This window comes from Manacus candei, unplaced genomic scaffold, assembly GCF_025592945.1.
Source record: "Manacus candei isolate 608988 ecotype Guabito, Panama unplaced genomic scaffold, ASM2559294v1 h1tg000150l, whole genome shotgun sequence".
Taxonomy (NCBI): domain Eukaryota; kingdom Metazoa; phylum Chordata; class Aves; order Passeriformes; family Pipridae; genus Manacus; species Manacus candei.
Genome location: NW_026138198.1, coordinates 211,842 through 234,801, shown reverse-complemented (window position 1 = coordinate 234,801; position 22,960 = coordinate 211,842). Strand labels below are relative to the sequence as shown.

Sequence of the window (22,960 nt, the reverse complement as noted above, 5' to 3'; positions counted from 1 at the left end):
TTCCAGGGAGACCTGAGAGCTCCTTCCAGGGCCTAAAGGGGCTCCAGGAGAGCTGGAGAGGGACTTTGGACAAGGGCTTGGAGTGACAGGACAAGGGGGAATGGCTTCCCACTGACAGAGGGCAGGGTTAGATGAGATATGAGGAAGAAATTCTTGTGTGTGTGTGGTGAGGCCCTGGCACAGGTTGCCCAGAGAAGCTGTGGCTGCCCCTGGATCCCTGGAAGTGTTCCAGGCCAGGTTGGATGGGGCTTGGAGCAACCTGGTCTAGTGGAAGGTGTCCCTGCCCATGGTAGGGGGTGGAACGAGATGATCTTTAAGGTCCCTTCCAACCCAAACCACTCTGGGATTTGATGACTGCCGAGTGTCATGAGGTGAACAGCAGCTTTACCCTTCTCTAGGCTGAGCTCACCACATTGCTCAATTTATTTCACAGAGGCAAAGTGAAGCTTAATAACTTTCGAGATACTTTCAGGATTTCTGGATGGAAAGCACCAGAAGTGCCCACGGTGCACAAAGAATTGTGTCGGTGTAACAGAGTGCTGAGCAGGTACATTAATTCTGAGCAATGTGTGACCATGTGAACACTTGAAGACAAGGCTCATTTCTGAGCTGGAATGAGCACTCAGAGTAAAGTGCCACAAAACAACTCCATTTGATACTATTGTGTTAAACTCTGCAAAGTTAGGTCAGAGAAAATAAAAATGGGATAAGGAAGAGTAACTTGGGTATGTTGTTGCAAACACTTCAAGAAAATTCACTTGATTTGATGAAAAACACAGCTTAGTATTCCATAACCAGATCTAAGCACAGCCATAGCACATTCATTTTATTTGTCAATTCTCACACCCAAGGGATGGTGATAAACCTGTAAAACTACAGTTCTACCAAGCAGTGAATTAAGTTTTTCATGCATTGCTGGCCAGCACACCTGAACTTCACTCACTAATCCGTCTCCCATAAGATGTCCACAGACACGCCAAGCCTCTAATGCAGTTTAAAAATATCTGTTTTAAAGCTGCCAGGGAAATTTTCGTCACTTGCCACAATAGCTCATGTTGGCCTCAGTTACACAACAGGCAGAGAAACCTGAGACACAGGGGAGAACCCTGATCAATGAACTCTGCATTACTGAGCAGGAAGAGAGCTTTCAGTTTTAAAACTGACAGTCTAAAGGACTTAAACACACCTAATTTTACTGAAAAGTAGCATCAAAACACCTTGTAAGCTTTGAAATCTCACCCTGCCCCAGTCTAACCATACTCAGGGCACCAAGATTGTCAAAAGATTAACTATTCCATATATAATGCAGCCAATACAGAAAAAAACTACAATTCCTACAGAAATTAATCCTAAAACAGCCCCACGGGTTTTCCAGTAAGTGTGATACATGAGGGATGTTACTGGGGTGATGCACTGTGCATGTTCTACAGGCTACTTCATTTAGTTATTTATTGTATTTTATTGTCATTTATTCAAGGGTTATCATTATCAAAGGCTACTATCATTTATTTGAGGCTTTTCCCCTCTGATTCACTGGGTCACTTTACAGCTGCACAGACTAGAGCACACATGCTGCTACAGAGATGTGGCAAGGCAAGATAGGAGCATCCAGAATAAACTGGATAAATAAAAAATAAACAGTCCCCTAATACACTGAGTAATTGTGAATCATTTTGCCTTCCCTGCAAGGCCAAGTGTACACAAATGCATTAAAACTGCCTAGGGCATATTTGCACGTGCTGCCATCCCATCTGACAAAAAGGAAATGACAAATGTCCAACGATTTTGTGAGGGGTAAGAAGAATCTCAGCTCTGTGGACTCCCATTGCTCTAAATACGCAGAAATTATTGAAAACACAGTGGGAATCCTTTCTATTTCTAAGTTGTTGATACAGAACCATTTTAGACAGACATTTCTGCTCTAAATAAATTACACTGCACCCTCTTCTGGCTTCTCTACTCCCCCCACTTTTAAAACTCTGTGTTTGACTACTGTGGATGACCATTACGCTCCTACAAAGTGTTAACATCCTTCACATCAGGGTTTCTCAGAAGGAAACTGGGCTGACATTCCCAAGTCCAGCCTCCAAGCCCTGCTCTAGCAAAACTTACATAAAACCAGGCTTTACACACTTACTTCATCTCTGTACAGAGGACTCGTGTAGTACATGATGTCCATGGCACTGCTGTTCAGCATATCCCGCAAACCTCGGACTTTATCCGGGGTAATGGAGTCCACAGTGTCTGGGAAAAAAGAAAAGGAGACTTAACTTACATACAGGAGAATGTTAAAATAGAATTACAGACTGGTTTGGGTTGGGAGGGACCTTAAAGCCCATTTGGTTCCATCTCCCTGCCATGAGCCTGGACACCTTCCACTAGAGCAGGGGAGGGATGCAAAGGGATCAAGGGATGGGATCATCAAGGGATGGGATGTGCAAACAAAACCAAAGAAAAATCCAAGCAAGCCACAGGCAGAGAACAAAGGCTGAAAGTTCTGAGGAGGATTTTGCAGACTGCAGCTACTGGCAACAGCAAGAGAACCAAGCAAAGTACCTCCATCGAGGGTCAGTTTTGATCTCCATTCCACTGGAAGGAATTCTACATGTGTTGCAAGGTTGGAAAAATACTTTTCTTCCACTTTTCTGGCAGTATCTCGCATCCTATAAAAACAGAAAGGAACATGTTCCTGTAAAGATTGCTGTTGGTGTTTTTAGCAAATAAACCAATGCATCCAGGAACAACACACTTCCTAGAGTGCTATTTTTCAATCCCTACTATGTAGGTGATTCCCTGAAGTACTTCTTAAACTCTCACAGAATGAAAAATTCTGTATATTACATGCTCAAAAGAGTTTAAATTTATCAGACTATGGGCTTAGCATAAGCCACCTAAATTCAATTCAAAGATACCTCTCAATCCTGGTAGGTTTGGGGGAGAATGTGAAAATCAAAACTCAGAAAATAAGAATTAGAAAATCAGAGAAGAATTAGAAAATCAGAAAATAGAAAATTAAGAATTTCACCACTGCCTCGAAATCTAGAACCCACTGAAATCAACCATTTAACCAGTATGTAAGGAAGACTGTTCAGTGCCTTTAAACACAAAGGAAACTATTAAAAACATGGCTTGGGATGTGAGAATTTTATTTTAATTTTACATACTGAATTGCAAGGCTTGAGAGCTCAGAGGGTGAGAAATAAGGTCTCTTACTAGTGTTTTAACTTGCAGTGGCAGATGGAGAGGTTTTGAAAAGGCTTTTCATTTCTACAGCCAATCTGAACATGAACATTGATGCACCTTTCTCAAGGGATGAGAAAAAATTAAAATACCTAACCCCAAAACCATACATGACCCTTTCTGCTGTTTGAGGGAAAAGGGGAATAATAGTATGTTATACTCTTGTAAAAATGTGACTTTGTGTTGTGTGAAAGATCCATCAGCACAAAATGAAAACCAAGATATTAAATATCCATGCATTTTATCAAAATCATTCAGCATCCAAACTGAAAGTATTATATTTGCCTTTATCTCCTTGACACGAATTTTAGCTCCCAATGGTATAAGCATTTTTGAGGATGAGCACAACAAACTAAATAAAACCAAGGGGTAGCAGTGCTGGGTTTCCAGCCCCCTTGAAAAGGAGGAGGATGAGCCAGAAAGGTGTATGAAAATTACTGCCTTGAAATAAACATTTTCTACAAAGACAATTATTTCTTCTTCTTTATCATATTTTTTTCCAGGGAAAAGAAAAGCCTGCTATACTACTAAAAAAGCAGACCAATAATGTACCACATTTTTGAAGAAGGCAGTGAAAACACTTTTCTATAACTGACACTTTTTGACGAAGGAAGGGAAAAAGGGGGAAGGGGAAAGAGAAGGGGGAAGAAAGAGGGAAAAAAAGAAGGGGGAAGGGGGAAAAGAAGGGGAAGGGGAAAAAAAGAAGGGGGAAGGGGAAAAAAGGGGGAAGGGATAAAAAGGGGGAAAGGATAAAAAAGGAGGAAAGGAAAGAAAAAAGGGCAAAAAAGGGAGAAGGGAAGAAAAAAAGGGGGAAGAGGACAAAAAAAAGGGGGAAGGGGACAAAAAAAAGGGGGAAGGGGACAAAAAAAAGGGGGAAGGGGACAAAAAAAAGGGGGAAGGGGACAAAAAAAAGGGGGAAGGGGACAAAAAAAAGGGGGAAGGGGACAAAAAAAGGGGGAAGAGGGAAGTAGCATTCTTTACATCCTTTCTTCCAAAGCATTTACCGATGGCCTGACCAAACAGTCAAGAAATACAACTGCTCAGCATCTCTATTTTTAAAGCCTGGTGTGATTGCACTCCTAATCTCCTGGATTCTCATCCAGCGAGACAGCAAAGGTTTAAATAAAGCAGAAAGTCCTCTCCATCATAAGGGGGAAAAAAAATAAATCAGCAAGAGGATCTGCTTAAATCAGGGTTGATTTAAGGCCTGAGCTGACCTGAGCCCTCCCTGCCACCCCCACACACAACAGCCCTCTGAGGACACTTATGTGAGAGCCCAACTTCAGCCCAGGAAATTTCTAGATTATCAAGAAGATAAAAATTCAGTGAATACATTAACATTTCTGGAATTCCCTGAGTAACCAAAAAGAGAAACACACCTATTCTTTGGAAATGCCAACAATTCCTTGTTATTGCCAAGTCAGCTTAACTTTCTCTTCGTGAAGGAGGGATAGAGTTAATTTTCCTCCTGGTAGCTGGTACAGTGCTGTGTTTTGGATCTAGGATGAGCACAGTGTTGATAACACACTGATATTTTGGTTGTTTTGGCTGTGCTTACCCTGAGTCAAGGACTTTTCAGTGTCTCATGCTCTGCCAGCGAGGAGCTGCACAAGAAGCTGGGAGGGAACATGGCCAGGACAGCTGACCCAGAGTTATTCCAACAGGGTTTTTGTTCCCCCATTATTATTATTATCATTATTATTATCATTATTATTATTTCTTCAAAATAACAACAATTATTAAATAATGAATAATCAACGTATTATTTGAATATTTATTAAATGATTAATAATTATTAAAAGGTTTTACCTTTTTCCAACTCTGCTCCCCATCCCACTGTGGTGGGGAGGAGAGTGAGCAAGTGGCTTTGTAGTGCTTAGATTCAGGCTGGGGTTAAACCATGACACCCTGAGTTCAGAACCAGCTAAATTCAGCAGAAAATTGGCCAAGCAGCAAACTAAAGCTGCTTGACTTAAAAGCAGTGAAAGCATAGGAATACTGTATGAATAAAGCACAGAATTCTACACAGAAATAATTACTTCAGCTGAAGGAAAGGGTAAATAACCTGGTCCTAATAGCACAGGAAAAAGCCATTCAAAGTATTTACATATCAGTGGCAGCTGGAAATATTATGGAGGAATAGCTATTAGACATCTCCATCTTCAAATTCAACCAACAGCTACAGGGCTTCCTTCTGTTTGAAAGGGTTCAGGTTCTTATTAAAGCTACTCACAGACAAACTAACACAGGGGATTCTTTTTTAACTAGAAGTCTTCTTTCTAAAGCCAAATACAGGGATTTGGAGAAAATAGTGCAGCCTTGCTATTCTGCCAAAGCTTTTGGGAAAAGCTTCAAGCTTGCGCTCCTAAAAGCCGTGCCAGCTTTGTGTCATCCAAAATCTTGTGAAATGTAAAACCTAATTTTATTCAGATCTGGAGGTTTCCCCTCATGTTGGGGGAGGTTGTCTGGGCATGATCCAGCCTTTGGCAGAATAGTCTCAAACTTATAGAATCCCAGGATGGCTTGGGTTGGAAGGAACCTTAAAGATCATTCAGTTCCACTCCCTGCTATGGGCAGGGACACCTTCCACTAGACCAGGTTGCTCCAAGCCCCATCCAGCCTGGCCTTGGACACTTCCAGGGATCCAGGGGCAGCCACAGCTTCTCTGGGCAACCTGTGCCAGGGCCTCACCACCCTCACAATCAAGAATCCCTTCCCAATATCCCACCTATCCCTGCCCTCTGGCAGTGGGAAGCCATTCCCCTTTGTCCTGTCACTCCAGGCCCTTGTCTCAAGTCCCTCTCCAGCTCTCTTGGAGCCTCTTTAGGTGCTGGAAGGGGCTTCAAGGTCTCCCCAGAGCCTTCTCTTCTGCCTGAATGACCACGGCCAAACACTTACAAGCACTTGGTCCATGAGAAAACCAAAACCCAACTCTGTGTGGATCTTCCCTATGCCTTGCAAAATCCAGTCTGGTAGAAGTGCATAAAAGCTTTGTTTTAACCAATTTTTGTTACCTGTCCCCTCACTGACATCAAATCAAGCAGCAATTCCATTTCCTGGTGTTTTGAGCAGGGCCCTCCCATCGGACACACTGACCTTACAGAGCTGGGTAATACCACACACCACTGACTCAAGTTTGTTTGATTACAAACTCTGTAGCTACTAAAACATTTAATTTTTATGCTTTCCACTACAGTTTCAGAGCCAATCCAGTCCGATGTTCCCAAACAAACACTGTCAGAGGTGCAGTTATCCTCTCTTTCATTATTTTACAGCAGCAATGTCACATCAATCTCCTGCTCACAGGAACAATTCCCAGGGCAACACATCCCATTTACAGCCAGTGGCACCACACCACATCCCATCCCCCACTGATTCTGATCAACAGTTTGATAAAATGCTAAAGAAAACTGTGGTTTAATTTCCAGGCAATGTGGCTACACTCACATGCAAACCCCCAGCACACAGACCTGCTATACACTTGCTTATCTGTTCTGCTATAAAGTTGTTTTTATAATTTTTTTTCTTCTTCTGCCTTTCAAAAATAAATATTTTGTGTTATTTTATTAGATGGCAAATCCCTCTACTCCCCTGCTAAATTATCACCAAGTGAAGTAACAAATCCTCATCTAAACAGGCAGAGAATTCCACTCCTTTCCGATACAAATGGATGTTGAAATACAGACCTCAGAGCAACAATTATTTAAATCTATACATTGAAACACACAGAAATAACTATAATTTATGATTTTTTTAAAGAAAAAAGTCACTCAGGCACAGATGCAACACATATCTTAGAAAGAATTTTGACATATTGCTATTTTCCAGACGAGAAGTAATGGCCTGAAAATAGACGCTTTAGGATTCACCATAAATAAAATGTGCTTGGCTTGCCTTTCTCTGATTAAAATAATAAATAACAAATCCCTATTTTCACAGGTATTCATCCTTGCTTAAGTGAGTATATTCCAGGGATATGTTAACATATTTAGGATTATTGCCGTGGGTTTTTTACTCTCATGCTACTGGTTTCACTTGTGTGGCATTCACAAATTCTACATTAAAAACTGGAGAGTTACAAACCATGTTAGTTCACAAATTTCATAAAATGATGCTGATAGCTGGTAACAGAGCAAAATGCCTGAAGGCTTGAAGAAGTTACTCATTTATTCCCAAGATATCTTTGCAGACGCTCTTCCGTCAGATGATCCATAGCCAAGAAAAAGGGAATGTTCTTTTATTTAAAAAGCAGCACAGCAGCCAACCTCTTACTCTGAACTCCTGATTTCATAGAATCCCAGAATGGCTTGGGTTGGAAGGGACCTTAAAAATCATCCTGTTCCACCCCCCGCCATGGGCAGGGACACCTTCCACTATCCCAGGTTGCTCCAAGCCCCATCCAACCTGGCCTGGAACACTTCCAGGGATGGGGCAGCCACAGCTGCTCTGGGCAAGCTGTTCCTCAGTTCCAGTGCCTCACCATCCCCATCACAGTGAGGAATTTCTTCCCAATATCTCATCTAAACCTGCCCTTGTCAGTTTAAAGTCATTACCCCTTATCCTGTCACCCTAATTCTAAGAGACAGGGCAATGGGATGTTCTCAGAAAAAAAGCCCTAAACTCTCATTACTTCTTGTAAAACCATGTGGATCTATTCCTGGATTTTGGTCACACCACTGGTAAATCATGTTCTAAATTATTCCCCAACTGCTTTCACCACCCTGGAGTTCCCTCAAATGGAGGGGAAGCCCTCGTCGCCTCTTTGAGGAAATAATACCACGAGTTATTGAGGAAACTCAGGGCTGGCTTGAGCTAAATTTGGTAAGTTGAAGTGAGAGTAGCCGGCATGAGTAATAAAAATTGAGATCTGCTCCAGCCAGAGGAAATGAAAGGGCGTCTGTTTTCCAAATCTGAGCTGCACTGCAGAAATGCCAACTCAAGTTGGATTTCAAAGAGCAACTGCAAGACACAAGTCATGTTCTGCCACTGTTCTTCAGGGATCCAGCTGCTCTCAGAGCAGACTTATGAAAAACACTGCTCTGACACACACAGACTCATTTTACTTCAGAGGAAAGATGGAAATTCTAGAATGCAAACAAAGTAAGCACCAGCGTGACTCACACTTCATCCTTTTGAAGAGTAACAGGATTTTGCATGATCAAAGGAACTCAAGCTGCTTAGTTGGTTGATCACACCATCCTGAGACAAGCCTGGGAGATCCAGGTGCTTCCAGTGCCTCCCTCCAAGCACTGCTTTCCAAAGGGCAGGAAAGCTTGCCCTGCAGGGAGATGCTGCCTCTGGCATAAGGCAGAGTAGGCATTCCCTGTCCCCGCTGGCATTCCCCACTCGCTCCCATCTTCCAGGTGGAGTTCCACATTTTTGGACCCCTTGCAGTGATCCACTTCACAACAGGAGCACAGAGTTGTGCTGGTGTGGGCAAGCAAAGGGCAGCACCAGGGAGAAACAAGGGGTGGGGTGAGGGTGGGAATGAGAACAGACTGGGGAGACATCCCAAGTCCTAAGCAGGCTGTTAAAGCTTGTGTCCAACATGCAGCCGTGTGTTAGAGAATAAATATACACAAAACGAGCTGTTACAAAAGTATTTCATGCCCTAACTATCACCTTTTACCTCTTGGGCTGAACTTCTCTTGCAAGACAAGCTCAAGTTGAAACCTGTAAGCCAATTTTTTGGATAATTAATTCAGAATTAATACCAGCACCAAAGGACGAAAAACAAGCATGTGATATGTATTTAATGCAATGCAAGCACTTAAATGGAACATAAAACTACCAAGTATCTGAAAAGTTAAAAATTATAGAAAAAAAAATCACAGGAAATCTTCATTTAAGATTCCAGCAGCATATATTAATGCACTGAAAGACCTCTGAGAGGCTCTGTAAGGACCTGCACAGCAATGGAAATGTACCAAAATAGCTATTCTGAGGTAATTATCATAATGATAATCCACAATTAAAATGTTTTCTAATGGGACTTGCAATAAAAACATAATTGGTGATTACACCAAGATGGTGTTGCTTATGCAGGCAGCATTTTTTTGGTGCTACAAACAGCATCACAGACAAATGGAATTTTTGAATCCAAAGAGGAAATCCAGACAGAGGCAGACAGAGACCAATTTTAGGGTGAGAGCAGCCCAGAAGTGACACAACATTACAGTAATTATGGAAAAATACAGAAGAGTTTCTTCATTCATCCCTCAAGCACAGGAGATGATGAAATTCAGAGTCAGCCTAGATGTCTGAGCTCTACCCAAGTCAGGTGAAAGGTCTGACCTTTACCTAAGCCAGGTAAAACAACAGGATTTTGTTAAGGAGGTTGGAAACATGGATAGTAAACATTTCTTAAATGCCCAGAAGAGGCCACCAAGTTGATTAAAGGGATGGAGCAGCTCTGCTATGAGGAAAGGCTGAGAGAATTGGGATTGTTCAGCCTGGAGAAGAAAAGGCTTTGGGATGACCTAACTGTGGCCTTCCAGTACCTAAAGGGGCCTACAGGAAAGATGGAGAGAATCCAAGGGCTTGGAGTGACAGGACAAGGTGAAGTGGATTCAAACTGACAGTGGAGAGGGAAAAATGGGATATGGGAAGGAATTCCTGGCTGTGAGGGTGGTGAGGCCCTGGTACAGGTTGCCCAGAGAAGCTGTGGCTGCCCCTGGATCCCTGGAAGTGTCCAAAGCCAGGTTGGACAGGGCTTGGAGCAACCTGGGATAGTGGAAGGTGTCCCTGTCCATGACACAGGGCTGGAATTAGATGAACTTTAAGGTCCATTCCAACCTAAACCATTCTGTAATTCTAAACTACATTCAACATGTGTAACAACATCTCCCACTCCCAATCTAGAAGCACAAGTTCAACAAAATCAGAGGTGAGGCTTCAGTGAAAAATATATTCCAAATAATAACATGAAAGTGCATATAGTAGAATAAAAAGATATGCCAAAATTATTTATTTTAAATCTGACATCTACTTTATCATAAACCTGGTAATTCCAGAATTCTGCACCTGATGGCAAATAAAACCCCCTCCAACTAAGTACATTATGCCATAATATCTTGGTTTGTATTACAGAGAAATAGAGAATATGCTATCTTCTCCATAAATAACCATCTCTAGGCTACCAAAGCAGCTCACAGCACATTATTCTGTTCATGCTGGGGCAGCTGAATCACTGTTCTAGCCTGGAAGAGGGACTGTCTCTTCCCAGATGAGTTCCCAGTTAATATTGGTGCTGACAGGAGCAGCTTGTTGCACCAGCTGCTGTGCTACATTTAGATAATAAATGTGTTTAACTACATAGTGAAGAAACAAAATTATGTCACATCTACCCCAGAACTGTTCACCCAACCATCGATAAAAGTCCATCTTTTCCATTTACCTACTTCCAGGATACTCTGCAACCACAGCACCCGACCACATTAATGAGGAGATTGAGCTCCATTCCTTAATGAAATTAGTGCAGACAATTTTAAATTACCCTGGACAAGAGTTCTGTTTTCACCTCTGTAACCAACAGGATCTGCTTAATGATGCAGAAGCATCATGTGAGCTGCACCAGGTTCTTCTCAAGGCGGTAACCTGAGGACAGAACCTGTCAAATGAGCTCTGGGTGGGTGTCTCTCTCTGGCCTGGGTTACAGAGTGTTCCATGCCTGGGTTATAAAGTGTATATTTTTGCACTTTCTTTTTATTTCTTTTACAACTCCTTGTTCAAGTGAGGCCATGTTCTTGTGCTATGTATGAATTGTGCTCACACATCTTGGAATAAACACAGAAGTTTCATCCCAGAGCGGAATGAAGCCCAAAAGAAACAACAATAAATGTACAATGCAAAGATAAAATGGACAAGAGATTTTTTTGTGGATGGCAGAAATGAAAGGCACCTGAACAAGCATTCCCTTTTGGAAATCCCAGAGTCCCTCCAAGCACCATTTCCAAAAAAACGCAGGGTGTCATGGTGGTTGTCTCACCCGAGCACCACATGGACCATCCAGTACTTAAAGGGACTCCAAAAGAGATGGAGAGGGATTTTGGACAAGGGGTGGAGGGAATGGACAAGGGCAATGGTTTCCCACTGCCACAGGGCAGGGATAGATAGGATATTGGGAAGGAATTCCTGGCTGTGAGGGTGGTGAGGCCCTAGCATGTGTTGCCCAGAGAAGCTGTGGCTGCCCCTGGATCCCTGGAAGTGTCCAAGGCCAGGTTGGAGCAACCTGGGATGGGATAGTGGAAGGTGTCCCTGCCCAAGGCAGAGGGTTGGAACTGGATGACCTTTAAGCATCCTTCCAACCCAAACCATTCAGGGATTCTGTGATTTTATATCCCAAGTAAGATTCAAGTCCTCCAAAGCTGAACACAGCCCCAGACAATGCTGAGCTCTGACAGGACCTTCTACATGTGCTGGTGGTACCCAGCCACTGATAAGGGAAGAAAAGAGCAGTGACACTGAAGGACAGACCTGTGGCTTGAGTCACAGATTTAACATGTCTGCAACTACAACTTTCCTGCTAAAGAATGTGCCTTTAAAAAGCAAAAAAACCCCACTGACATCTCTTCTCCTTAGTTTCCACTTTAAAGTGTGAACGGTCAAAAAGTGTTTCTCCGTATTCATCTTATTTTTTCAAAAGGACACATCTGATTGATGTCCCTAATGTAAAAGAATGTAAAAAAAAACCCCAACAAAACCAAACAGCACACATATATCAGGGATGAAGGTGCTAACAGAAAGTGTTAGCATGGTTTGTGAGAGCTTGGCAGACATTTCCTCTAAAATTTCTTCTCAGAACATATGGGATGTTCTTCAATGGTAAGTTTTAAGCTATTTACAAAAAAAAAAAAAAAGAAAAAAAAAGAAAAAAAAGAGAGACTTCAATCTAAAACGATGTTCTAATTTGCAGACTTTGTAGAGAATGCACAATTTATGCCAATAATTAGCATTTTAAAAGGCTATGCAATACTGTCTGATATTTCTTGAGGGTATGAGAGAGATTTACTGAAGCACATAAAATCTTGTTTCCCTTTTTGAGAAAGTATTTCATATACTGGGCTGCCAATTAAAGGAGGACTTATGGAATGAACATCTCTGCACTGCAGCCTGAGCTGAAGTTAATCCACCCATATAACCCCTGTATTTATGGAAAATGGGGGAAGGAGAAAGACAAAGCAGAAAAACTTAATTATTCCAAGGTGGAAGTGTTATTTCTCATTGCTGTTAAAGCAGCAACTTATATTTAGGGTATTTTCATTCCCAGTGTAATTGCATCCTACAAAAACTGAACTTTTATTATTGCACGACTAACTTTTAATCAGGGGCTGTGGAGTGTTTTCTCTCTGGTTTGGATTGCTTGCTCTTCAACAACATGACTAACAGAGCAGCAAAGTGGCAGAACGAGGGGAGTGGGGAGCAGCAGGTTGTTGCTTTGAGATGACAAATGACACAGAAGTGACACCAGAAAGTTTACTCTGCCGCGCCAGAGGACACTGGAGTGGCAGAACGAGCTGCAGGAGCACGAGAGCCTGCTGACATGATGGCACACACCACAGAGCACATGAGCACTGACCTACATTCCCATCCTGGATTCAAAGGGAGCTTCACAAAGCTCCTACCACAAAACAGTCCCAGCTCTACACACACTTCCACAGGAGTCACTGGGTCTGTCGTTGTTTCTGTCAGCTTTGATGGAACGTGGAACTATTTGGGGCCCACGACTGAACCATCTGTGCCATACAGATCTGTAATTAACACTTTTTTAGCCTCTTCTTTCAGCTAACGAAGGATTCCTCAATGCCACCTTGTCCCCCACAATGCTGTCACCACAATTTACAATTTCTTCTAGTATTCAAACATCTTTTCAGGTACAGAGAATCACGAAATGGTTTGGGTTGGAAGGGACCTTAAAGACCATCCCGTTCCAGCCCCCTGCCATGGGCAGGGACACCTTCCACCAGACCAGATTGCTCCAAGCCCTGTCCAACCTGGCTGTGAACACTTCCAGGGATCCAGGGGCAGCCACAGCTTCTCTGGGAAACATAATTCCCCATATCTCAGGGATTTCTCTTCCCATTCACCAGCACCCTAACTGGCTTTCTGAGTTAGCTGAGTTAGATGTCAAACCAAAATCCATTTTCAAACCACTTTTCACAAAAGACATTAACTGAAAAGATCTGGTAAGATTTCAATCATGTTTTACTTTTCAACTGGCACAGAACTCCATGAACAGTCTCACAGAAACACCTTCCAACTGCGTGAAGGGCTTCTGTCCTGTTAGGAATGACAACACTGCTGGTAGTTCCCTGTTTCCCCTCTCTTACCAGTATGCACTTTGCTTGCTCACTGTTCTGACAACCAGCTGGAACAACAAGAGATTCCACTCAGAGATTAACTTTCCTATACTACTTAAGCAAAATTTTTCTGCCCAGTCACTTTCTTCCCAGTTGATATCTACTTAATTCACCCAGGTACGATGTAGAAATTACAATCCCTTTGATTCCAACCAAATGAAAACCTCTCCCTGCTCAGCAGAGTCACTGACAGTTGTTTAGGTGGGAAAACATCTCCAAGATCATCAAGTCCACCCTGTGCCAAATCCCCACGATGTCACCCAGCCCAGAGCACTGGGTGCCACGTCCAGTCTTTTCCTGAACACTTCCAGGGATGGGGACTCCACCACCTCCCTGGGCAGCCCATGTCAGTGCCTGACAAGGTTTTCCATAAAGAAATTCTTCCTGATATCCAACGTGAACCTCTCCTGGTGCAACTTGAGGCCATGTCCTCTCATGGGCCAGTTCCCTAAAAGTCACAAGTATTGGCCATAAAACCAGACTAAATCTTTGCTCTTCTTGCTCCCAGCTGTCCTCCCTGAGTCCATACCACCCAATTAACACAGAAAACAGTGTACCCACAACATAAAGATTAACAACTCAGGGGAAAGAGGAGGAGAAGGAAACAGGGAAAGGTTTGGCTTAAACCAAAGGCTGTGCTGTCACTTATATTCAGGCTACTTCAAACATCACAAAGCACTCACATCGCTGTGTTTTTGATGATCCTTCCTTGGTCCATTTTCTGCCCAATACCATGCACAACAAACACAATGTGACTAGTCTGTGGTGGTTTGTCTTCTAATGTGGCTTCTTCTACATAGCCTCTATGTAGCCTTGTCCCACTACTCGAAGCTGCAGAAAGAACATTATCCCACATCAGTCACATTCTGTGAAGTACAAAGGTCTTACCTGTTGACAGCAGCTTGGCTTTTCTCAGTCCAACAGGTTAAAGCACTTTGAAAATAAGATTCTATAACAGAGAGCTGTAAGATTAAAGGGCTATCACATATTTTTAAATACATCCACTTTTAAACTCTTGAAAGATTTCAGCAACTGGGTGATGTGAATTGTATCAGTCCATGAATTACAAGGCCATTTCCACTGTTTAGAGAACTAATTTGAGAAATGTTTCGAAAAACAATTAGAAAACAGTTGTGTAACTGTCCACCCACTTTTACAGCACAAAACTCTTCTTCTGGGTGTCTCCATCATTAAACCTCCTTTTATCTCCACCTTACTCCCACGGATGGAAGAATCATGGAAATTATCTGGCCATGTAAGTAATTAAGTGTCACCACTCCATCTGCCCCCATTAAAAGAGCTGGTTGAAAACCTTCACGATTTTTCATTTTGATGGGGAAAACCTGTTTTATTTCAAGCTGATCCAACCTCAAAATTTGCAAACTCGTTCTCCAGCTCAAACCAAAAATCAATTACCCAGGGTAAATATGGGTATTTTCTCCCTGCTGTGCTGATGGATTGATAAACCCACTGGCACTGTGTGTCTCCATCCCCCTCTAGTGACAGACCCACGGAGGGGACCCAGAGCCTGGCACCAGTGCTGGCCTCAAAAACTGAAACAAACAGCTGATTTTGTTCCTAAGAAGGAGGAAAACACCACAAAACCACTAAGGACTTTTTTCACCTAAGACAGCTTTAGTCTTCTATTTAATATTTGTGCCCCCAAATTGTTTACAAGAGATTTATTATTTATTATACACTTTCCAAATCATGTTTTGGATAAATTACTTCGTTTCTTCTGGAACTGAAGCACTGAATTATACTATTTTTTTGGCAAACATTAATTAAGTACCCACCCAAGAGCCCTGGGGGGGTTAAGAGGGCATTAATTACAAGACAGAGGCATGGAGATTAAAGCCAGACCTATTACCTGGTCTTGCCTCTTCAGAGGCCAAGGAACAAAACAGATGTTTATGTTCTTGTTTTGGCAGCTGTCCTGCACAGGACATGACAGAGGGAAAAAAATTCCAATTTTCTAGGTTGGCAATAATCTGCCTTTTCCTTGAGAGGGACCATCCTCTCTTCCAACCATCTCAGCCTTGCTGGCTTTATGACTGGGAGTTCTGAGCTTAAATGAGCAGGAATTCCTACTGGAAATTATTCCTACTGCAAACAATTTTTTCTAAATGTCGATTTTTCTAATTTTTTCTAAATGCTTCACCCCTTCTCTCAGTTCATATGTCTGTTTAATGAATGGAAAAAAAGGGCAGGAGATGGTGAGAGCAAAGGTATGATCACGGATTTAAGAAATGCATCACAATATGCAAGTACACAGTGGTAAAGTTAAGGTTGCAAAGGGAACTGTAATATTATATTACTACAGTAATAATTCTGATTTTACAGTATCTGCTGCTCTGCCACTGTAATATTTTCATGTACTTGTTATGTAATGCTAAATGCTACAGCCAAAATAAAATATGTATTAAAAATAAAATATAATAAAATAAATATATACTATACATAAAATTAAAATTAAAAATTCACATCTAGTTACAATAATGTACACAACCTAAGGACTCTGAACATTCATATGAAATAAAAAAATGCAATGGCCAAAGCAGGCTACTCACATACTAAAACTTCAAACTTTCCTCTAGTGTTAAAGTAAAAAAAAAACTTAAAACACTGGTATTTACAATATTCTTGACAAACTCTGAGAAGTGTTACCTTTGGAAAACCCCAACTTTTGTGTAACAGTCCTTGCAATTTTGGATGTGGTTGCATCACTGTACAGATACACTTCATCCACACTGTGCCAGTCCACGTGGTTCCGACTCAGCTTTAGACTATGAATAGCTGCAGCAAAAAGCAACAATATTTCATTTATATGGGTAAAGGACAAAAGAAAAATCCTCTTTAAACAGAGAGAGAAGAGAGAAGGGTAACTTACACACGGGTTAAAATACAGAGCTCCATTATACCTGAATTCTTATTATTTCTTACCTTGAGAAATTTTTACATTTAGGATTAATCTGACCAGGACACGCAGCAGTTTGGAGAGCACCTGTGAGGACACTTCACATCCATCTCCTCTCACCCTCATTTTGGGATGGTAGATTCCCAAAATACTCCCTTAAAAAACAGGGACAGGGGGCAGGGGAATGGATCTTGAAATACTGCAGGTGGGTGTGAGGAGCAGGTGGCTGCTCCAGGTACTTTCATCACTTAAAAAAAAGAAAAAAGTGGAATTTCAGTCCTCTCTCCTGTGAAATCCTGTGGTCTGATTGCTCTGCACTAACAGAAGCTTTCAAGGCCCCATTACTAGAAACCTCCTGCATTTCTTCCGTTCAGAAACATCCAGGAGCTGGAAAAGCAGCCCAGTGAGGCTCTGAATGAGCAATTTCTGGCACAGAACAGAATTTAGCTCTTTCAAAAAGCCACTAAGAGCTCCAGTGTGCTTTTTTCTTTTTTTTTTTCTTTTTTTTTTTCTGTGCAGTTACTGTGTTTTCCAGATTTGGAACTGACTGAGCTCTGGGACAAACCTCATGACACACTGCCTGATTGTCGGGATTAAGCACAACAGGAATGTTTTAATGCAAATCAAAATCATCCAAGGCTTGGAGCTTGCAGGGGCACAGCAGCATCCGAGATGTATCACAAGGAATTCGGATTTCACCAGAGTTTGAAAATCTGCTGCTTAGCTCTCATCTAATATGGGGTGTCCTGACAACAGCAACAGCCCTGTGCCCAAAAAAATTGTTATTTAACTGTCATTGGTCTTGCTAAAAAGTCCAAAGTCATGGAAAACACCCAGAGGGGCTGTTTGGGGTTTGTTTTTTCCATAGCAAGTAGAGCTCTAACCTGTCTCCTACTTGAACCACCCAAATGAATTTTTTATACTCTTTTAAAAACACTCTGAGAAGGCCTGAGCCATCGTGATCTCATATTCTAACTCTGCCACAGGACAAACCAACCACGTGCAGCCAGATGTTGTGACCTTTCTCCTGTGATAATTTTTGTCTCTTTGCCAAGGCAGACAGACTTGACACAGACTGATGAAAAACTAAATGAAATCTGTATGAAACAAGGGGATTAGGAGAGGATTAGCCCTGGTAAACATCTGATTCACTAAAAATAACTGTAATTATATCGTTGTTTTACACTGACAGAGCAAGACAGGAAGGGAAACAAGCCTGGCTTTGAAGAGCAGAGATGGCAGCTTAAGGTGGCCAGAGCAAGCAGCAATCTAGTGAGAACTCCATGAACATGGAAGAACAGCAATTTAGGGAGGAGTGATCCTCAAACTCCTCCCAGGATCAAGTCCAGCCTCTCTACAGGAAAAAAAAAAATATATACAGGAAGAAGTAGCTTTTCTGTGCCCTGTATTAATTACTCTCACTTGGGAAGAACATGGTGTTCTTCTAAACATGCATATTGAAGGAATAAGGAATATCAAAATCAACTACAAGACATGGAAGAACTGATGAGCTGCAAATGGAGTTCAACAGAGCCAAGTGAAAGCTCCTGCACCTGGGTCAGGGCAATCCCAAGCACAAAAAAAGGCTGGGCAGGGAATGGATTGAGAGGACCCGTGAAGAAAAGGACTTGAGGGTGTTGGCAGATGAGAAGATCAACAAGACCCAGGAATGTGTTTGCAGCCCAAAGAGCCAAATGTGTCTGGGGCTGCATCACAAGAAGTGTGACCAGCAGAGAGCTGGGGGTGTTCAGCCTGGAAAAGAGAAGGCTCCAAGGAGACCTTAGAGCCCCTTCCAGTACCTAAAGGGGCTGCAGGAAAGCTGGAGAGGGACTTGGGACAAGGGCCTGGAGGGAACAGGACAAAGGGGAATGGCTTCACACTGCCAGAGGGCAGGGTTAGATGGGATATCAGGAAGAAATTGTTGGCTGTGAGGGTGATGAGGCCCCAGCACAGGTTGCCCAGAGAAGCTGTGGCTGCCCCTGGATCCCTGGAAGTGTTTCAGGCCAGGCTGGACAGGGCTTGGAGCAACCTGGTCTAGTGGAAGGTGTCCCTGCCCATGGCAGGGGGCTGGAACGAGATGAACTGTATGGTTCCTTCCAACCCAAACCATTTTGTGTGAGTCTATTCAGTGATTATGTGACAGTGAAGAGATTATTAAGATACTTGAGAGTTCAACCAAAAGGCACTTCTGCTGCTGACAGCCCCAGGGTGTGTTAAAAGTGAGACAGGGAACACGAAAACCTGTCATTGGAGACGATCTGCCATAAGTCTGGAAACAAACATCCTAAAATAAAATAAATATGCAAACTGTGCTATCCCACAGGTGTGGGATAACAAGGGCTGCCATCGCTGGTTTGAAATTGAACCTGAAAGGAAACTGAACCTGAGGAAGGGAAATGTTTTCCTGAGGATGAGATAACATTCTCTTTCCTATAAACCTCCTGTGTGCTGCAGAGGTGCTCAAACTGACAACCCCGGGAGCTTTTCACGCCAAGAGATGTCACAGCACGTCAGGAAGTCACCAGGGCATGTCTGAGGAAGCCAAGCTGCAGAATTCCGAATGGGCAGTGGGAATGGCACAGGGGAATGCTCTTCCTTGTTCGTTCCTCTGCCTGCTGGGTCCCTCAGGAGCACACATTCTACATTTGGGGACTGTCTCCACGGCACCTGGCTGGGATGTTGCTGAGCTTCACTGAGACGTGACTGTGCCTAAAGCACCTCTCAGTGTCAGACACAGGAGATGAAAGGTCTCTCATAAAGCCATGGGGACAGGAATCTCTCTCTGGATCGGATTCCTCGCAGCTTTGCTTCCACATGACACTTCTTTGACACTGACAGCATTCACAAGGACACCTCCATAGGTGCATCTTCCCCAGGCACAGAAAACTCCAGGTACTCTGCACACATTTCTGGAGAAGAAAAGGCTCCAGGGAGATCTTACAGCAGCCTTCAAGTACTTGAGGGGGGATTATAGAAAGAGGGGGAGCGACTTTTTACACAGGGAGATAGAGGTAGGACAAGGGGAAAGAGTTTTAAACTGAAGGAGAGATTTAGATTAAATGTAATGAAGGAATTCTTGGCTGTGAGGGTGGGGAGGCCCTGGCACAGGTTGCCCAGAGAAGCTGTGGCTGCCCCATCCCTGGAAGTGTCCAAGGCCAGGTTGGATGGAGCAACCTGGGATAATGGAAGGTGTCCCTGCCCATGGCAGGGGGCTGGAATTAGATGATCTTTAAGGTCCCTTCCAACCCAAACCATCCTATGATTCTAGTTTGGGATTGAAGGCCAAGTCCACAGAAATGAGACCAAATTTTGGGTTCCTTTGTAGCCAGAAACTAGAAATGAAACAGTTTTTAGGAATATTAACCAAGAAAAACACCTACAGTGTGAGTCCCTGGAAGGCCCAACCCCACTGGAGGTGCTGAAAGACAGTAGCAAAGTCATGGAAAAACAAGGAAAGAAGCACAGGGGAAGTGAGAGGGATCAAGAAAGGATTTCTTTCAGTAGAAGAAATCAATGGTTACTATCACACAAACCTCCAGTTTTCAGCAAGACAGATGAATCCAAAGGGAGAAAAAAAAAATCCCTCTAAAAAGTTTGAATATGAAAAACGAAGCTGTAAAACTTAAAATCCAGAATCCATTTTCCTAAAGCCCTGAAGAAGTTGATTTCAATTAGGCCGCAGAAATTCATCTTGAGTCAAAATAACTGGAGAACAACTGAGGAGAAGAAATCCTGTGCTATTTTTTCTGCTCACAAAACCTGTGGAGAAGCTGGGAGTGTGCACCCTGCACGTGCAAACATCCTCCCAGCTCCAGAGCTTGAGGGGCTGGACACCTCCAGCACCACGTGTGGACAGACAGGCACTTGAACGTGGCATCTCTGTTCCAACTGTTCAAAATTAAATATCTTTTAAGGTAAGTACCGTTTTTTTTTTACTTGATGCTTTCATCCACCTGCCAAGACCGAAGCACGGGGTGATTCTCTTCTCCCAGACTTTGACTATGCTCAAGCCAAAATCAATCCCAAGGGAAGCATCTTTGAAGAGCTCAGAGCTGATACTGCCTCCAGTGACAAAGGCACTGTCATTCCAGTCAGGCTGAAGACCAGAGGAAGGATACAGACTGCCTGAAAACCTTTCCTGCCTTCTTTTTTTCCCAAGGATTTTTAAATTAATCTGTCTTGCAAGCAGCAGGTGCCACACAAAAGCCTGACACATTGTTCAAGTAGCTGAGAGCATAATTTGGCTGCTGTTCATTTTTGACACCGAAGGTCTGGACACATAAACCTGAGGTAGATTTAAAAACCTTTTCTTATTTATTAAAAAGAAAGTCATTAAAAAGGCTATTGCTCTGAATTAAAAAGGGCTGCTTCACACTGCTGTCATTTTTATATTCATTCACCACCTCTCCATTCCTCAGTGTCACTATTGGTTACACAGGCACCCACTTTCAACTTCTAATTCAAGCACGCTCATTACCACAACTGAACATGATTTGAGGAAAAAAACCACACAAAATAATTAAAAAAAATAATTACAACCATAGAAGTCCTTTCTTGCTTATCCAGACAGTAGCTATGCTTATTCACCTTTAACAGACTTGAGTTCCATGTGTGAGAAGAAGCAGGAAAAAGTTTACTAGGAAACATTTTGATTTCAAGCATTTTCATTTGAACCCAATGATAGAAAAAAAAAATAATTAAAGGAAGTCAAAAGGCAAACATTTATGCATGTCAAAATAAATTCTCAGACTTTACAACATCCCCAGGAGCTACAAGAATACATGGTACAACAAGAATAACTCCGAACTTACCACGTGCATTTACATTTTAAACTGAGGGTTTCAGAAGTCTTTCCAGGAGATTTTCCACAGTCACTGCAGTCAGTGAAAGTTTAATCACTACTGGTTTTAACTGGTGGCAGAGAAAGCCCAGTGACAAGAACTTCTGAGCCTTCTGCAATCATTAAATGGCTCCTGTAAGATTTATTCCCGCTTTCTGAATTAAATTTGCACAACGTCAGCTGCTGCTAAGGTCAGGGATGTTTTCTGCAACACAGCAGCCTTTACCATGGATTTTATGCAGCTTCCCTTTTTATATCCTATGCCTGTATCTCATTTCATTCCAGTACTCACACAAAAGCTGCAGTAAAAATAATTTACAACGTAAAATTATAGATTATTAGCCAAAAGAAAGCGGCAAGCAAAACGTTGTCTGGTATAAACCCTCTGTTCCTTCTCTGACATAAATTATCCCATACTAGGCCTGCTGCAATTCTAAAAAAGTTGCTTTTATTTTACTGAAAAAGCCAAACCACATATAAAGAGTGTGAGAAACAAATGTTTAGAGTTTTCATCAGTCAACAAACAATTATAATCACCATTTCTGCATGACACTGTGAGCATCTACTCTCTAAGATTCACAGCACTTCTACTTTTCTTCTAAGATTTAAGATGCTCTTTCCTTCCATCTGGAAGGAAATGGCACAAATACAGCTCAAAAAAACTGAAGCATGTTAATCTAACACATTTAACTGATATAAGCAGACTAGAATTTAAAGCTTCCTAAGCCAGGAGTACTACAAAAAAAAAAAAAAAAAAAAGAAATCTACAATTACTGTACCTTGGGAATGCTTTCGCTTAAGACATGCAGCATCTGATTTCTCCTTATATCCTCTCCATTTGAACAAAGAAGGGAGGGAGAAGGGAGGGAGGTAGTAGAGAACTAAAAGTAAAAACACTGAGCTTCAAAGTAAAATTTTTAAACGGGGTGTCATTTTTTTCATTAGTATCACCATTTTTAGAAAAAAAAAAAATTGGCACATTTTCTGGAAAAAAAAAAAAGTATATACTTAAAAAGCAGATTTTGTAGCAGAAGTGTCAGGTCCCAAATTTAATTGCTGAAGAATTTAGCCAAATTCAGTTTCTTCAGTGTTCATAACCAGTCATGGCATCACAACAAAGCTAAAGGCATTAGTAAGAGACAGCTGGGACAAAAACATCATCACCCTACTTGGTACTGGACAGAACACAGCAAACCCTTATAAATGTACACTAAACAACTCACTTTTAAGCACAGCTCAATTTTTTTCCCAAAAAAAGTGTAAGAGGATCACTGAAAGTTAGATTAGACAAAATATCCTATTTTTACCCTGTTCTGCAAGGCCCCAGGAGCACGCAACACTCTGATCCAGTAACTCAAAGCCAGTACAAGTGAGTGATATTCCATGCTTTTATCAGTTGTCCTGGTCCAGGACTCAGCAAACAGCTCTGTCAGCAGATGTCAATAAAGTGTATTTACTGTTGCCCATCAGTTCTCTAGAGGAGAGGAAAATTAGGCTCAGAGCTACTTGGGATTCCATGGAATAATTTAGTCCATGCAATATTTTACTGGCTGTGGGAGTGCAACACTTGAGAAGAATATACTAAAGGAAATACATGAGAAAGTA

The 22,960-nt window shown here is 42.2% G+C and overlaps 1 protein-coding gene across 1 annotated transcript in view; it reads right to left on the bottom strand.

Moving 5' to 3' along the window:
* DDHD1 (DDHD domain containing 1) overlaps positions 1 to 22,960 on the bottom strand; it is a 66,952-nt gene that overhangs the window by 22,195 nt on the left and 21,797 nt on the right. The window contains exons 3-6 of the mRNA XM_051772106.1: positions 16,266 to 16,394; positions 14,282 to 14,429; positions 2,557 to 2,663; positions 2,138 to 2,244 (exon numbers count right to left, since the gene is read on the bottom strand). Of these exons, the coding sequence (XP_051628066.1) occupies positions 2,138 to 2,244; positions 2,557 to 2,663; positions 14,282 to 14,429; positions 16,266 to 16,394 (491 nt within the window). The remainder of the gene's footprint in view (positions 1 to 2,137; positions 2,245 to 2,556; positions 2,664 to 14,281; positions 14,430 to 16,265; positions 16,395 to 22,960) is intronic.